General features: G+C 43.9%; 1 protein-coding gene across 1 annotated transcript in view; it reads right to left on the bottom strand.

Moving 5' to 3' along the window:
• Sbp2 (SECIS-binding protein 2) overlaps positions 1-12,180 on the bottom strand; it is a 72,647-nt gene that overhangs the window by 44,942 nt on the left and 15,525 nt on the right. The window contains exons 4-7 of the mRNA XM_065434142.2: positions 11,087-11,768; positions 6,453-6,816; positions 1,731-1,797; positions 1,089-1,201 (exon numbers count right to left, since the gene is read on the bottom strand). Of these exons, the coding sequence (XP_065290214.1) occupies positions 1,089-1,201; positions 1,731-1,797; positions 6,453-6,816; positions 11,087-11,768 (1,226 nt within the window). The remainder of the gene's footprint in view (positions 1-1,088; positions 1,202-1,730; positions 1,798-6,452; positions 6,817-11,086; positions 11,769-12,180) is intronic.

Genomic DNA, 12,180 nt, shown 5'->3' with positions numbered 1-12,180 from the left:
AAACATAGCATAGAAACTATGGCGGCCGCGAGCCATCTTGCATTCAACCTTTAAATGGGGCATTGCTTCCTTGTGTTCCCTTACTACCTCCCCTGTGTAGCTTCCAGCACGCTAGTGGAAATGAAAGGAGAGAGAAAGCCATTAACTGGTCCGGTAACTATGTTTAAACTTGTGCTTGAAGGATTCGAAAAAATTTTGCAGTGAGAAAAAAAGTTTCATGGCTCTTTCAAATCCTGTCTGTCCTGCTGCTCTAGAGCCATTTTGTGAGAAGCCCACCTTGGAAAACTACTGCAAGTGTCCCGTGGAAAGGAAAAATAAAGGTATGAGAAGCAGGTCACTGCTACCAATATTGCACTTCCCATTCATATTAGGTCCTTTTAATGATTTCTTGGAAATTCCCAGAAAAACAGCACTGCAGCAGGACCAGTTAAAGACAAAACAACCTTGAAAGGCACTACAGCACCCAAACCAAAGTGTTCCTTGCATTTCCAGTAAAGAGTTTTTCAGGGTTTTAAGGCAATAAAAAGCACGAGCGAATATAATATCATGCAAACTGCAAGATTTGGAACAAAGCTACATCAGTGGTGCTATACAACTAGAGGAGGTCTGGTCACTCTCCCAAGTTTGATGACGATCACAATTGGGTTGCAGGAAATACTACTCTAAACAAAACATCAACAAAACATCACAATATGAATACAACGAAAGCATTTCAAAATCTCACGTGGTAGCGTTCAAGCAATGTTAAGCACAGTCACACAAGAATATTTTGTCTCAATGCTGACTGTTTACACAGTTGCTAAAACAGATGCACATCGGTTTCAGTGCTGGTTAATAATGAGGCACAGTTTTTACTGCCAATTGACCCAGACCCAGCTTCCCATTTAATTGCACCACTGCTCAAATATAGCGACATAATCCGAAAGCCCTAGTTGGTAGCATTACAACTGCATTCCCCGATAGACAGAAACACAGGTCACCGAATAGGCAGAAACACAGTGACCTGTATCTTTATCTTAAGTTTAAAAGAATATCTAGCACTTATTGTTACTTTGTTTCCATGCAAATGAGACAAAGCACACACGAACCTGCTTGGGCACCATGATATCTGCAATGGCCATGCTTATGGCTGTCTTGTGCTTGGGCCCACTGCTGCCCCCATTGGTCGAAGCAAGGGGCTTCATAGGCCCGTGCTTGCTCCCTGCATGCCCCCAAACACGTGCAGTGTCAGTGAGAATTGTGTGTACACTCATGTTTAATACAGTGACCTGCATTTTTTTTTTCTTTCTTAAGAACTTTAGAAGAAGACTGAGCAAAGATCAAGCAACACATGGGCAATGATGGATGCTGTAGTGGGAGACTCTGGTTTAGTTTCAACCACCTGTGGTTCTTAGCATGACGGTGACACACTGCCTTCAGTCTGATTACGAAAGCTCGTTCAAAGAGTGAGTTGTAACATGCACCTATGCCTACGTACAGAAGTGCTTTTACACTACACGAATTAAAGTGCAATGAAAATGCAGCCGCCATGGCAAGAAATTAACTGCCAGCCTCGTGTTCAGCAGAAAAATGCTGTAGAAACAGGACCACTGTAATGTGCCAAGTATTTGCTTTAAGGAGAACTAACAACCATGCTAAAGCAGTGAACACACTAGCCAAAAGTGCTGAATATTCTGTAACATGTGTGACCAACCAGCTCAAGCTAAACTGTCTCAAAGGTTGGTGCTTACCTTTTTCTCTGAGAGGTGGCTGTGGATGCTGCTTTGGAATATTGTCTCCGTGTTTAACCATGGCATCCTGAACAGAAAACAAGCAAAACAAAAGAAGAAGCCCAAGTGAAACAGTTATGAGAGGTTCTTCACAGAGCAGTTTCTGAAATGCCTTGTGTCAAACCTAAGAGAACCATACAAGGCAGACCTACAACTGTTGCTCACAAAAATGTCAATTAAATTAACGCTCCAGCAAACGAGAAACCCATGATTACATGTTTCAGTGCAACGTTACCACAGGAAAAAACCTCTCTGAATACAGGCACCAGCACAAGGATCGGGGGCTTCAGCAACATTATAGGCATGTACACTTGTGCTAATTCGACCGGGACTGATGAAATTGGTCAATTATCTGGCCAGCGAAATCAAACAATAGGCAGAATAAATGCTAAAACACAACATTGCATCATTTAGCAGCACTTTCACAATACCAAAACACCCCAAAATCTAACGTGCACCCAATTTTTACAGGTCAAAAGTAGAAAACTAATGCAGAAACAACATGAGAGATCCTAAAGAAAGCAGAAATCTTAGGCATTTCATTTTCTAGCAAGAAAAAAAAAATGCAGCATGCCTCCAATTCTGGCAATAAGAAAAGGATGAAATCAGTGGACCTTGCCTTCACAGAATGGAAATTTGCTGATAATGTTTGTTATCACTTAGTCATCACTTTACAGTACAGCTCTCTAGAAACTATAACATGTCCGTCATACAGTCTGTTGCACGTTTGACATTCCAGGTTTGTCAAACGGCGCTGCGACAATCACAAATTGGATAATGCCCAATGCCTACACTAACCACTTTGTTAGGTCATCCTGCAACCTATACCATTATCAGGGAAGCCAGAAACATGTCACGTGACTTGTTGCGGCTAGCTTAGCGTGCAGAATAACTTGTGTTTTGAATGAGCACTTGCACTGAAAATGGCGCATCATCGTAACACAATGTGAGAACTTGTTCAGTTGCCACCTTGTGGTGGCGATGGGATTGATGCTGGCTAGGCTGACCTTGAGAGTAGGGAGTTGCAAACCATGAACATGGCCTTAGTTCCATATCCGATTGCACTGTGCAGGCAGTTTCCACGCCAATATTCATGGGGAAAAAAATGCTCAAGTTAGAACTAAGTAAATATACCGTAATTATTGACTGCGAGCTACTGTTTCTGCTAGAAATTCTTCTTAGGCAATTCTAAAATAGGTTTTTTCGAAGGAAGATGACATCCACTCAGTGTTCCCTAAGCATGAAAGAAAGAAATTGAAATTCTAGTGGCTGTTGGAAGTGGAATTCTGGTTTAGGGCCCGAATTTTCTTGGAACGATTTCCGAAAATCAGTAAGTGTGAAAAGAGAATAGAAGCAAGAAGTTTAAAAATACGTAACTCAGGATCAAAAACAGATATTGCAGTTCTGAAACTGCATCTGCTAGAATATCCAAATTGGACAAATTTGACACATTAACATAAATTTTATGTGAATTAGTTACAACCTTTACAAGGGTTTGCAAAAGTTACTCAAATATAAGCAGTGTACTTAAGAGCCAGGTATGATACATCAATTTCTTCTGCTTTAGATACAGTTGAGACTTGTGATAACAAAATCGCGCAACTGCAAAATTCTTGCAAACACAGAGTATTTTTGCATCCCCAGCGAACGCCTATAGGATTCAATGCATTTCGTACCTCTCGACAATGAAATGGCGCTGTACTACAATTCTGCGCCAGCGAAGTTAGCCGGAACGTAATTCCACATATTACCTATTTACGCAAGGCTAGCAGGCTTCAAAATGCGCTCAAATGCAATTGCTTTGCACTAAAAGTGCATAAAAGACTACAAAATTACATTTCCATGGGTGCCGCCATTTTTGTTTGGAAAAACAACCATGCGCCAGAAATGATCGCGCTCGGAACATGCCATGGCCGCTATCTTGTTTGTTAATTGCCTGTTTGAAGCAGCAACATGTTGCTACAGACATGCGACGACAGTTATTAACCCAAAAGCATTAAGGAGCCTGTGTCGCAGAAAATCCAGTGTTGGCATCTATGTCCTGCATCTATGTCCGGCATCAGATGTCGTCTCGGTAAAAAGATTTTCAAACCACGCGTGCCCAAACGATCTATATGTCGCTAGGAATTGACTGAAATAATTGAATTTCTAAGCTAAAATATGTGGAAAAATCGTAAATTACGACTTACACACAACCTACAGACATGACAGCTCTCGGATTATAATTTGAATATACAAAAAAAATTATTTACACGAAAACTCAAACCCCTTTTCCAGCATTTATACAATGCATAGACTGGCAACGATGTCTGCCATTTGCGCACGGTGGCACCTAAATATCTCGGAATCCCTGGAGCTGCGCGCCCGTTTCCTTGAAACATCCTTGAAACACTTCTAGATGGCGGTCACCTCAGCTGCATCGCACCAATCGCAACGGAGAGTAGCGCGAGATTTTGTGGTGCATGGACGCATTTTCCCAGGGCTCCGTGGTGGCAATGAAATCATAATCTTCATTGTGCATGCTTTGGCTTGCTTCTGTTTTTGATTTGTCAATTTTTTTAGCCTTTAAATAATAATTGGGTAGTTTCCTTTTTCTCTTCATTTTTTTTTTCATGTGCACGGGTGTGTTTCATGTATATTTGGTTTTGCAGGATAGCCAGAGCTTTTCATGTGCACGGGCATGTTTCATGTATATTTGATTTTGCAGGATAGCCAGAGCATCCTTTCACTCCCCGTGCTTCAACACGTGCAGCTGGGTGGGCCATTAATTCTTTAAATAAACCTTTAAATAGAAGCTTGGAAGTGGCAAGACTAATAGCTATTAGTGGTTTTACTATGTGTGCTTTGGTATCGGGAATATTGCTTTGGTAGGAAAGTGAGAGCGTGGCTGCATGGTTGGACATGTGCAAAAACGTGGCATACCTTAAGTCCATGCAGCATTGATTACTTTTAAAACATTAGTGAGAATCACTTTGCGGCATTTTAAGGGTTTAGATACTGCACGTATTGGTTCTTTTTGCTAGAAGGCACGTGCTCTGTATTATTACAGTATTTGCATTAGAAAAAACCGTGCAATACATGGCAAGAAAGCCAGGAAAGCATGCAGTGTGCGGGGGGTCCCTCAAGGCAGACGAAGGGATAAATGAGAATGGAGAGGTAATCGAGTCAATTGGCCCACACTGCGATGTCGCTGCTAGGCTGAAGAAAATGGAGGCTTTCCAGGATGAGCATGTGAAACAGGTTGAAGAAATCAAAAATTAACTAAATATGGAGCGTAATGCACGGAAGGTAGTGGAGAAAAGACTTCAAGCAGCCAAGCAAAAGCTGGCTGCTTGAAGCTTTTTTTTTGTTATGAATACCAGACGTTGGTGCCAGGCAATTGTATAAAACGGGATCATATAAATGATTTTCTGCTGTAAATGAATGTTTTGAATCAAGATAATTTTTTATTTTAATTTGGTAACACTGCATTGTATAGAGTTCATGGAGCTGTAATTACTTCAATTTCGAAGCTACTAATTCTTGTACAATACAAGGGTTAGTATACAATATCTTGAATGTGCAATAATGTTGTAAAGCCACTCTGTAATGGCCTGGCAGTATCATAAAAGGCAAAGGAAAGAAACAAAAAAGTATGAGGACTCACTGGAGGACTGGGGGATTTGTGGGCTTTATACCTCTGTCACACGGGTACCCGCGAACTACTTTGAGCTCAGTCATCTGTACCTTGAAGGAGATGCACTCCAATGACACGTGGTCACCCTTCTACTAAGGAAGTTTAACGGAGCTTTTGGCAAAGGGAGTTCAGCAAGTACAATTACGGCTGAATGAAGTACTTTCATTTCCAGATAGCTACTGCTACGAAGAAAACCTCACTAACAAAATCATCATAACTAGCTCAGTTATAAATTTACGAATACTTCTTTTTCTTGCACAATACAATACATAATATGAGTTTTTAATCTGTTCTTTAAGGACATCAGTGAGTGTACCCTGTACACCAATGCTTCACCATGCTGCATGGGGAAATGTTCCGCCATTTCGTTTGTTTAACCATGTGCTTCGGGTGACACGCACCACTTTAACATAAGCCTAGCTCACTGCAAACGCACACACATACGATTTCACAGCACACAACCACAACTTGTAGTCAACTGCGCACTGGTCAAACAATGTGCACACATAGGTGCACCTACACACTAGAATATACTCGAATAGGGTACACACCAAAACAAGAGCGCAGTGTGGCCAGCATCGCTTTCAATGACGCCATGTTTAGAGAATACAAGTCTTACAGTAACATATAGCACACTTTCTTGCTATGACTTTATTAGATTTCATACCGGGCGAAAAACCACGTATAGATTGCTTTAAGGGCAACTACATATCTGAAACTTTGCACATGAACATAGGCGCAGCAACGCCGTTTGTGTCCCATGCAGCTCCCGTTGGAAGCTCATCCTGTGCCATGTGACAAGGCCGCGACTTCGTTTTCGTAAATCTCCGTTAGAGAGTTCATGCTCAAACGAGTTCGCGGGTGCCTCTGTAACAGGGGTATTAGACTTAGAAATATTGTTCCATAACAATATTTTTCATAGTGCTAAAGCTAGCTTACATTAGCCAAGCCTAGCTGGTCTAGGCAAGAAAAATGTGTACATAACAACCATCATTGCAACAACTCACCTTGGTGTCCGCTTTTGTCGTTTGTCCTTCCGGTGAGCGCTCCAATGAGTCTTCGGTGCCTCTGCTCCCCAGTGGCGGATACTCATCCACAGAGTCCTTCTGCCTGGCAGGACTTCCAGAGTTCCAGCTCCTCCTCAGGGCTGGCTTCTCATCTTCATGCAGGCCAACCTCCACCGCTGGAACATGGCGATCTGCATCTGATCCTTTGCGGTTTCCCCCCCCGCGTCCCCCTTGCTGCTGGTACTGCCTGGTCCCATCTCCCTTCAGGACACCACGAAGCAGTGATGAGTGGCGTGTGTCCCGCCGTCCCCGTGCAGCATTCACTCTCACACTGTTTTGGTGAGGCATACGACCACTGCCAATCCTGCATACCACACGGTGTGAGGTGTTTAGTGCTTGTAGACAAAAGCACCGGTCAACAAAATCAAGCAAGCCCCAGGTCGTTCCCTTTCTTTTCATTTTTTACTCAGACTCAATACAGCTTACCAGCTTCTAGACCTGCAGCATGCATTCACCTAGTCCAGATGGCTATTAGCGGCAAGAACTTGGAGTGACACTCTCTCTCGAGTGACATCACAGCCAGGACGCCGCTCGCTTCGGCTCGCTTTGCTGCCATGCGCGCTCGTTCCTACGCTTGGGGTATGGGTGGCTCGAGCCATACTTATTTATGGATATGTCGGCTTCTTTCTGTTGCCCATGCCTGAACCACAGTTCTTTCTTCAATAGCGCCTGTGTCTAGAAAATTTGCTGCTTGGATAACGCAAGCTATGTAGCGTTGAAGGGGTCTTCTGGTTTCGCAATGCATATATGCGCCGTGAGTGTCCATAAATTTTACGTAAAAAGAATGTCTGCAAATTCAACACTCGAAGTTGTGTATGATGCTTTGCTAAACACTTAACATTCCCATAGTACTTAGCTATGAGAGACGCTGCATTTTACACGGAAGAAAAATCTTGGTATTTAGTGTCAACATGTTATCCGTGTTAGAAAGACCCTGCCCAAGAAGCTCTCATCACGATTTTATTACTCTGGTGAGTTCTTCTAGCCAAATACGGCCACTTTATTAATGCGTAAAAGAAAGAGTTAGGCGTGCATTTCGTATGAAAAGGTTTGCGGCTACTTTCACTGCTCTCTGAAACAGGCCCCATAAAATGAATTGCTCATGGCTGTTAACATGACGGCGCATTATGTGGAGTATTTACATAGTTAATTCACAAATACCATAGTCGAGATCACCTGAAAGAAAAGTTTCACATTTAAGATCGAGAGCCAATAAATTGCAAGCGATGAAATGTTTCATGGTGGCCCTCAATAGCCATTATTCACAATATGGCACACCCCTCACGCAACGGTAGCAACCGAATGTTGTTATGGCGAAGCACGCATTGTTCGCGAAACCCATCAGTTCACAACTTCGAATTGAAACCACTGAAACAGCGTCAATTGCAATACCTAAAGTATACTCAAGGCTAGGGTTGAGGATTGGGCGAGTTGGTAGTGCATTTTAAAACTGGTACAGCACAACAAAGAAAGGAAGACACAAGAATGGAAGCAGTGCTCTATTCCTTCATCTGGCTGGCTCGGCTTGTTTCTTCCTTTCTATGTTGCGCTGTACCAGTTTCAGAATACTCAAGGCACTACAGTGCAGCTTAGGGTGCCTAGAAAAGGAAAATTCAAGCACCTTCTGCCTCACTGTATCTCGATCCAGTGTTGTTTAATAATAAAAACGGAGAACTATTGGCTGTGTCAGTACATAAAAGGAACCTCGTAAGCCTTGATTACGAAGACAAGCCTTACATATTTCACTTGATTTTTTTACCCTCAACCAGGGAATTATGGTATCTTCAGTATATTCCCATACTACTAATGAATGATGCTTCGGCTTCTTTCTGGTTGCAGCCATACAGTCCAAAAGGCATATTTCACTAAAATATTTCGGCCGAGCAGCCTGTGTCAGTTCACAAAACGGATTTGTCATGTATATTCCTCAAGCAACAAACACCAGTAAATTGCCCAAGCGAGTTGAATGTGTAGCACGGAAAAGAGAATATATATTCGTGCTTTCCTTTTCATACTCTGCAAACAGCTGCACGCCTCAATTAGCTTTACTTCAAAATACCGCCACTTAATATAAACACATGAAGGACTGCCTAATGTTGAGGAACAGTTAACCCTTTGACGGTCAATGACGTAAATATACAGCGCCGCCTGTACGTTTAAAAAGCGTGCCAATTTCCTAACTTTTTCTTTTCTGTCATGTGCTGCCACTATGTAGGGATACAGGGAATTTTTTTCACTCGCCTCCATCTCTCGGTTTTCGTTGCATGGCTTGTTTTAGCGCTAGTTTGCTCCCGCATGTCTATATACCACTGCTTGCGCATTGGCGTGCGCGCGGGCGGGCAGTGGCATGGTGCGATGGATGCGATGACAGCAGCAGCGGTGCCAAAAAAAAAAATATAGAGTTTTACGTGCCAAAACCACTTTTTGATTATGAGGCACGCCATAGTGGAGGACTCCGGAAAATTTTACCACCTGGGGTTCTTTAACGTACACCTAAATCTAAGTACACGGGTGTTTTCGCATTTCGTCCCCATCGAAACGCAGCCGCCGTGGCCGGAATTCGATCCCGCGAACTCGTGCTCAGCAGCCCAACACCATAGCGCAGCAGCGGTGACGACGAGGTTGACAGTGGCCCGCCTTTGACACCGACCCTAACGTTCACGCAAAGTGCACTGTCGTCGATAGAGTTGCTCACCGATTTCATGCACGCTAAATTATAGCCACCAGTCTTCGCGCAGCCACTGGACGCGATGCACACCGCGGTTGTGAACCTGAAACTTCCACAAAAGCAAGTGCAGATATCTATTTCAGCACGCCTAATGCTTGACACGCTGCTTAGAGGTATAAATTAACATTTTCCCCAGCCTACTTTCTACAATGGCAATTTTTTATCATAAGTGGCAAATTTGGTGTCGGAGCTATGAAGGTATGTTTGACAGCTCTGTCTCTCTCTGTTTTTGTTTGTTTGTTTTTTTAACAGCAGTCCAGATCTAGCAATGATTGGTTATAACAATCGGATTTTTCGTTCTTGATATCGTTACAAGTGGAATGTACAGTGCTCACGGAATGAAACGCATCAATTTAGGGCTAAGTAATGCGCATACTTTCGTTTCAACTGGCTGCAGTTCGTGTCACATCAACATAATTCTGGCCCGTACACTTACATGGGAGTCCTCGTCACCTTTGGTGACCACATTCCTAGCGACATGAAATGGTGCTCTCGCATACTTTGCACATATGTAGGGTTCTACTAAATGCTCCGTGTCCCATTTCATTCCGTGAGCACTGAACACTGTACACTCCAGGGTACACTGTATACACGTTACACTGTACTTGCACTGCCCACGGACCCCTTTGACACTTGGCTTCCCTAACTTGCTTTATCGGCGTCTCGTATGGACGGGGGGCCCTGTAGCGCCCACCAACGCCGCAAAGCAGTGCGCTTTGATTGGTGCTCGGACGAAAACAAAGTTCGCAGGCGCATGCTCGAGGTGCAAGCTAAGCATGCGCAGTGCTGTTCTGGAAGCCTGCTACATTGTTCGCCGCAGCCGCTTTCGCCCTTCTGTCGAAGTAAATGTAGGAATGACAGCACAGCTCTTGGACTGTTGTCACAACATCCTACAATCTATTAATTCGAATTAATGAGGGGACAATTAACCCACTTTTACTGTAGTGTGTAGTGGGCGTTTGCTTTACCATTATACTTCAACATAATGGACAATGACAGCTAAAATTCGACATTTACCATCAGAATGCAAGGTTCCAAATGCAGCACGGTTGAAGAAAACACAAACAATTAGGTTTTTCTAACACGCAAAGGCACTTGATTTATATAATTCCTGAAAATTTTCTAGTTCTCAGCACTGCCGAAAAGATAGCATAATTCTGCAAGACGCACAAGGTCACATGTCAACATGGTGATGACAATTAGGGGACCTTTATGCACGTCAAATATTACGATTCTGTCCCTTGGTCTACATGAAGGCTCTCTGCGGTACTGATTTGTCCAAAATGCATATAATAAGAAAGTGGTGTGTTTGCATGGGATCTAGCGGCTGGAAAACGTATCATCAATCACAGTTTGGAGACGTACTGAATGTTGGTGTCGAAGAATCGCGTTTTCCAGAAATGTATGGACCAGTAAAAAATGAGTAACTCAATTGAGTCATTCTTTGTGTTCTCGATTGCGAACGTTGGTGCTGGGAAAACATACATAACGGGAGCATATCAATGAGGTCCTGCTGTATATATATACATAAAAAAACATTCATTTTGGGAGTGCACCATGAATCCTGTGAAAGCAACCCATGCTTTATCATGGCCACAGAGCCTACACGTCATACAGCTAATTTCGGCTGCTCACATGTAGCGTTTGAAAAATAAAGTGCATACCAGTAGGCTATTTTCGAAGTAACTTTCACAACTCTGATGTCACTAAAAAGCAGCCAATTGCTGTCGCATCGCTAAAAAAATTGCCGGTGGCTAAATTGAAAAATTTGTCGCTAAACAGACAAGAAAGTCACTAAATTTAATAATATCACTGAAATGGCAATGATGATGCCAGGCGGGCTCACCTAGGTACATTTTGTACAACAGCTTCTGTTTCATGCCTCAGCTCCGATTTGTCCTTTTCGGGGGCCTCGAACTGATGCTTCTCAGCACCTCCGTCGATGGCTGGCACAGCTGCCTTCGCTCCTCCACCACTTCTCTTTGGGCCCCTCCTCTCCTGCTGGTGATGCTGCATCCTTGTTGATGGTTCTGTGTCTTCCACACGCCTGACCCCTTCAATCCCGCCACCAACACCAGCGCCCCCACCACCACCACCACGCCGATGTTTGCGCGACCCACTGCCTCTTTTGTGATGCTTGTTATTTGCATCGTTGGGGCTGTTGCTGCTACTGTTTCCACCACCACGACGTCCTTGTTGTATGCTTCGCGTGTTCACCCCCGCTGTAGATGACCCCAGCTCTTCTGTGTCCCTGTTTGTCGTGGCCCCAGAGGGAACTGCAGGTGGCCGGGGTGCTTTCTGCTGCTGTAGTGCCGTAGAGTAGCTGATGCCCGAAGGTGACTGCCGTTGTGGAAAATCCTGCACAGACAGCGACGGGAACTCGGAGCTGCTGGAGAAGTCGGGGCTGGCCAGCCCTCCCTGCCACTCTTCACGGTCGACAGTAGTGACCCTCGCTGCACCTGCACCGCTCCTCCCTGAAGCCTGCCCAAACTCGGGCAGGACGTTTGTGTTTGCATCGACTGCTGTCACTGCACAAGAAAAGCGACAACACATGAGGCTGCCTGCAACCAGAACACACAAGTAAACGGAAGACTGTTCTGAAGTGAAGCTGCATGTTCAGACAGTCCTGTGGAATTCAAGCGGTATTCAGACATACAGAGGCTTTCCTTATAGTGGGATTAGAATAGAAATGATTGCAACTTTGCTTCTAGTAGCCCTTCTGTACTTCATTAATGGAGAACAGCACAACTCTACAATCAAGTATGCAAAAAGTTCTCTCACCTCAAACAGCACCACAATAACCACATGACACTAGCTAAACGTTTAGCCCCTATGGCTGCAAGGGCTGGCTGGAGCACCTCTGACAGCCAGGGAGATTATTGTTCTTACTCAATCCATCCCATATACTGGAAAAATCTCTTAACTCTCTCCTTTTTTACT

The sequence above is a fragment of the Dermacentor albipictus genome, chromosome 4, assembly GCF_038994185.2.
Source record: "Dermacentor albipictus isolate Rhodes 1998 colony chromosome 4, USDA_Dalb.pri_finalv2, whole genome shotgun sequence".
NCBI lineage: Eukaryota > Metazoa > Arthropoda > Arachnida > Ixodida > Ixodidae > Dermacentor > Dermacentor albipictus.
The sequence above is the reverse complement of the archived record's forward strand: the minus strand, read 5'-3'. Positions and strand labels throughout refer to the sequence as shown.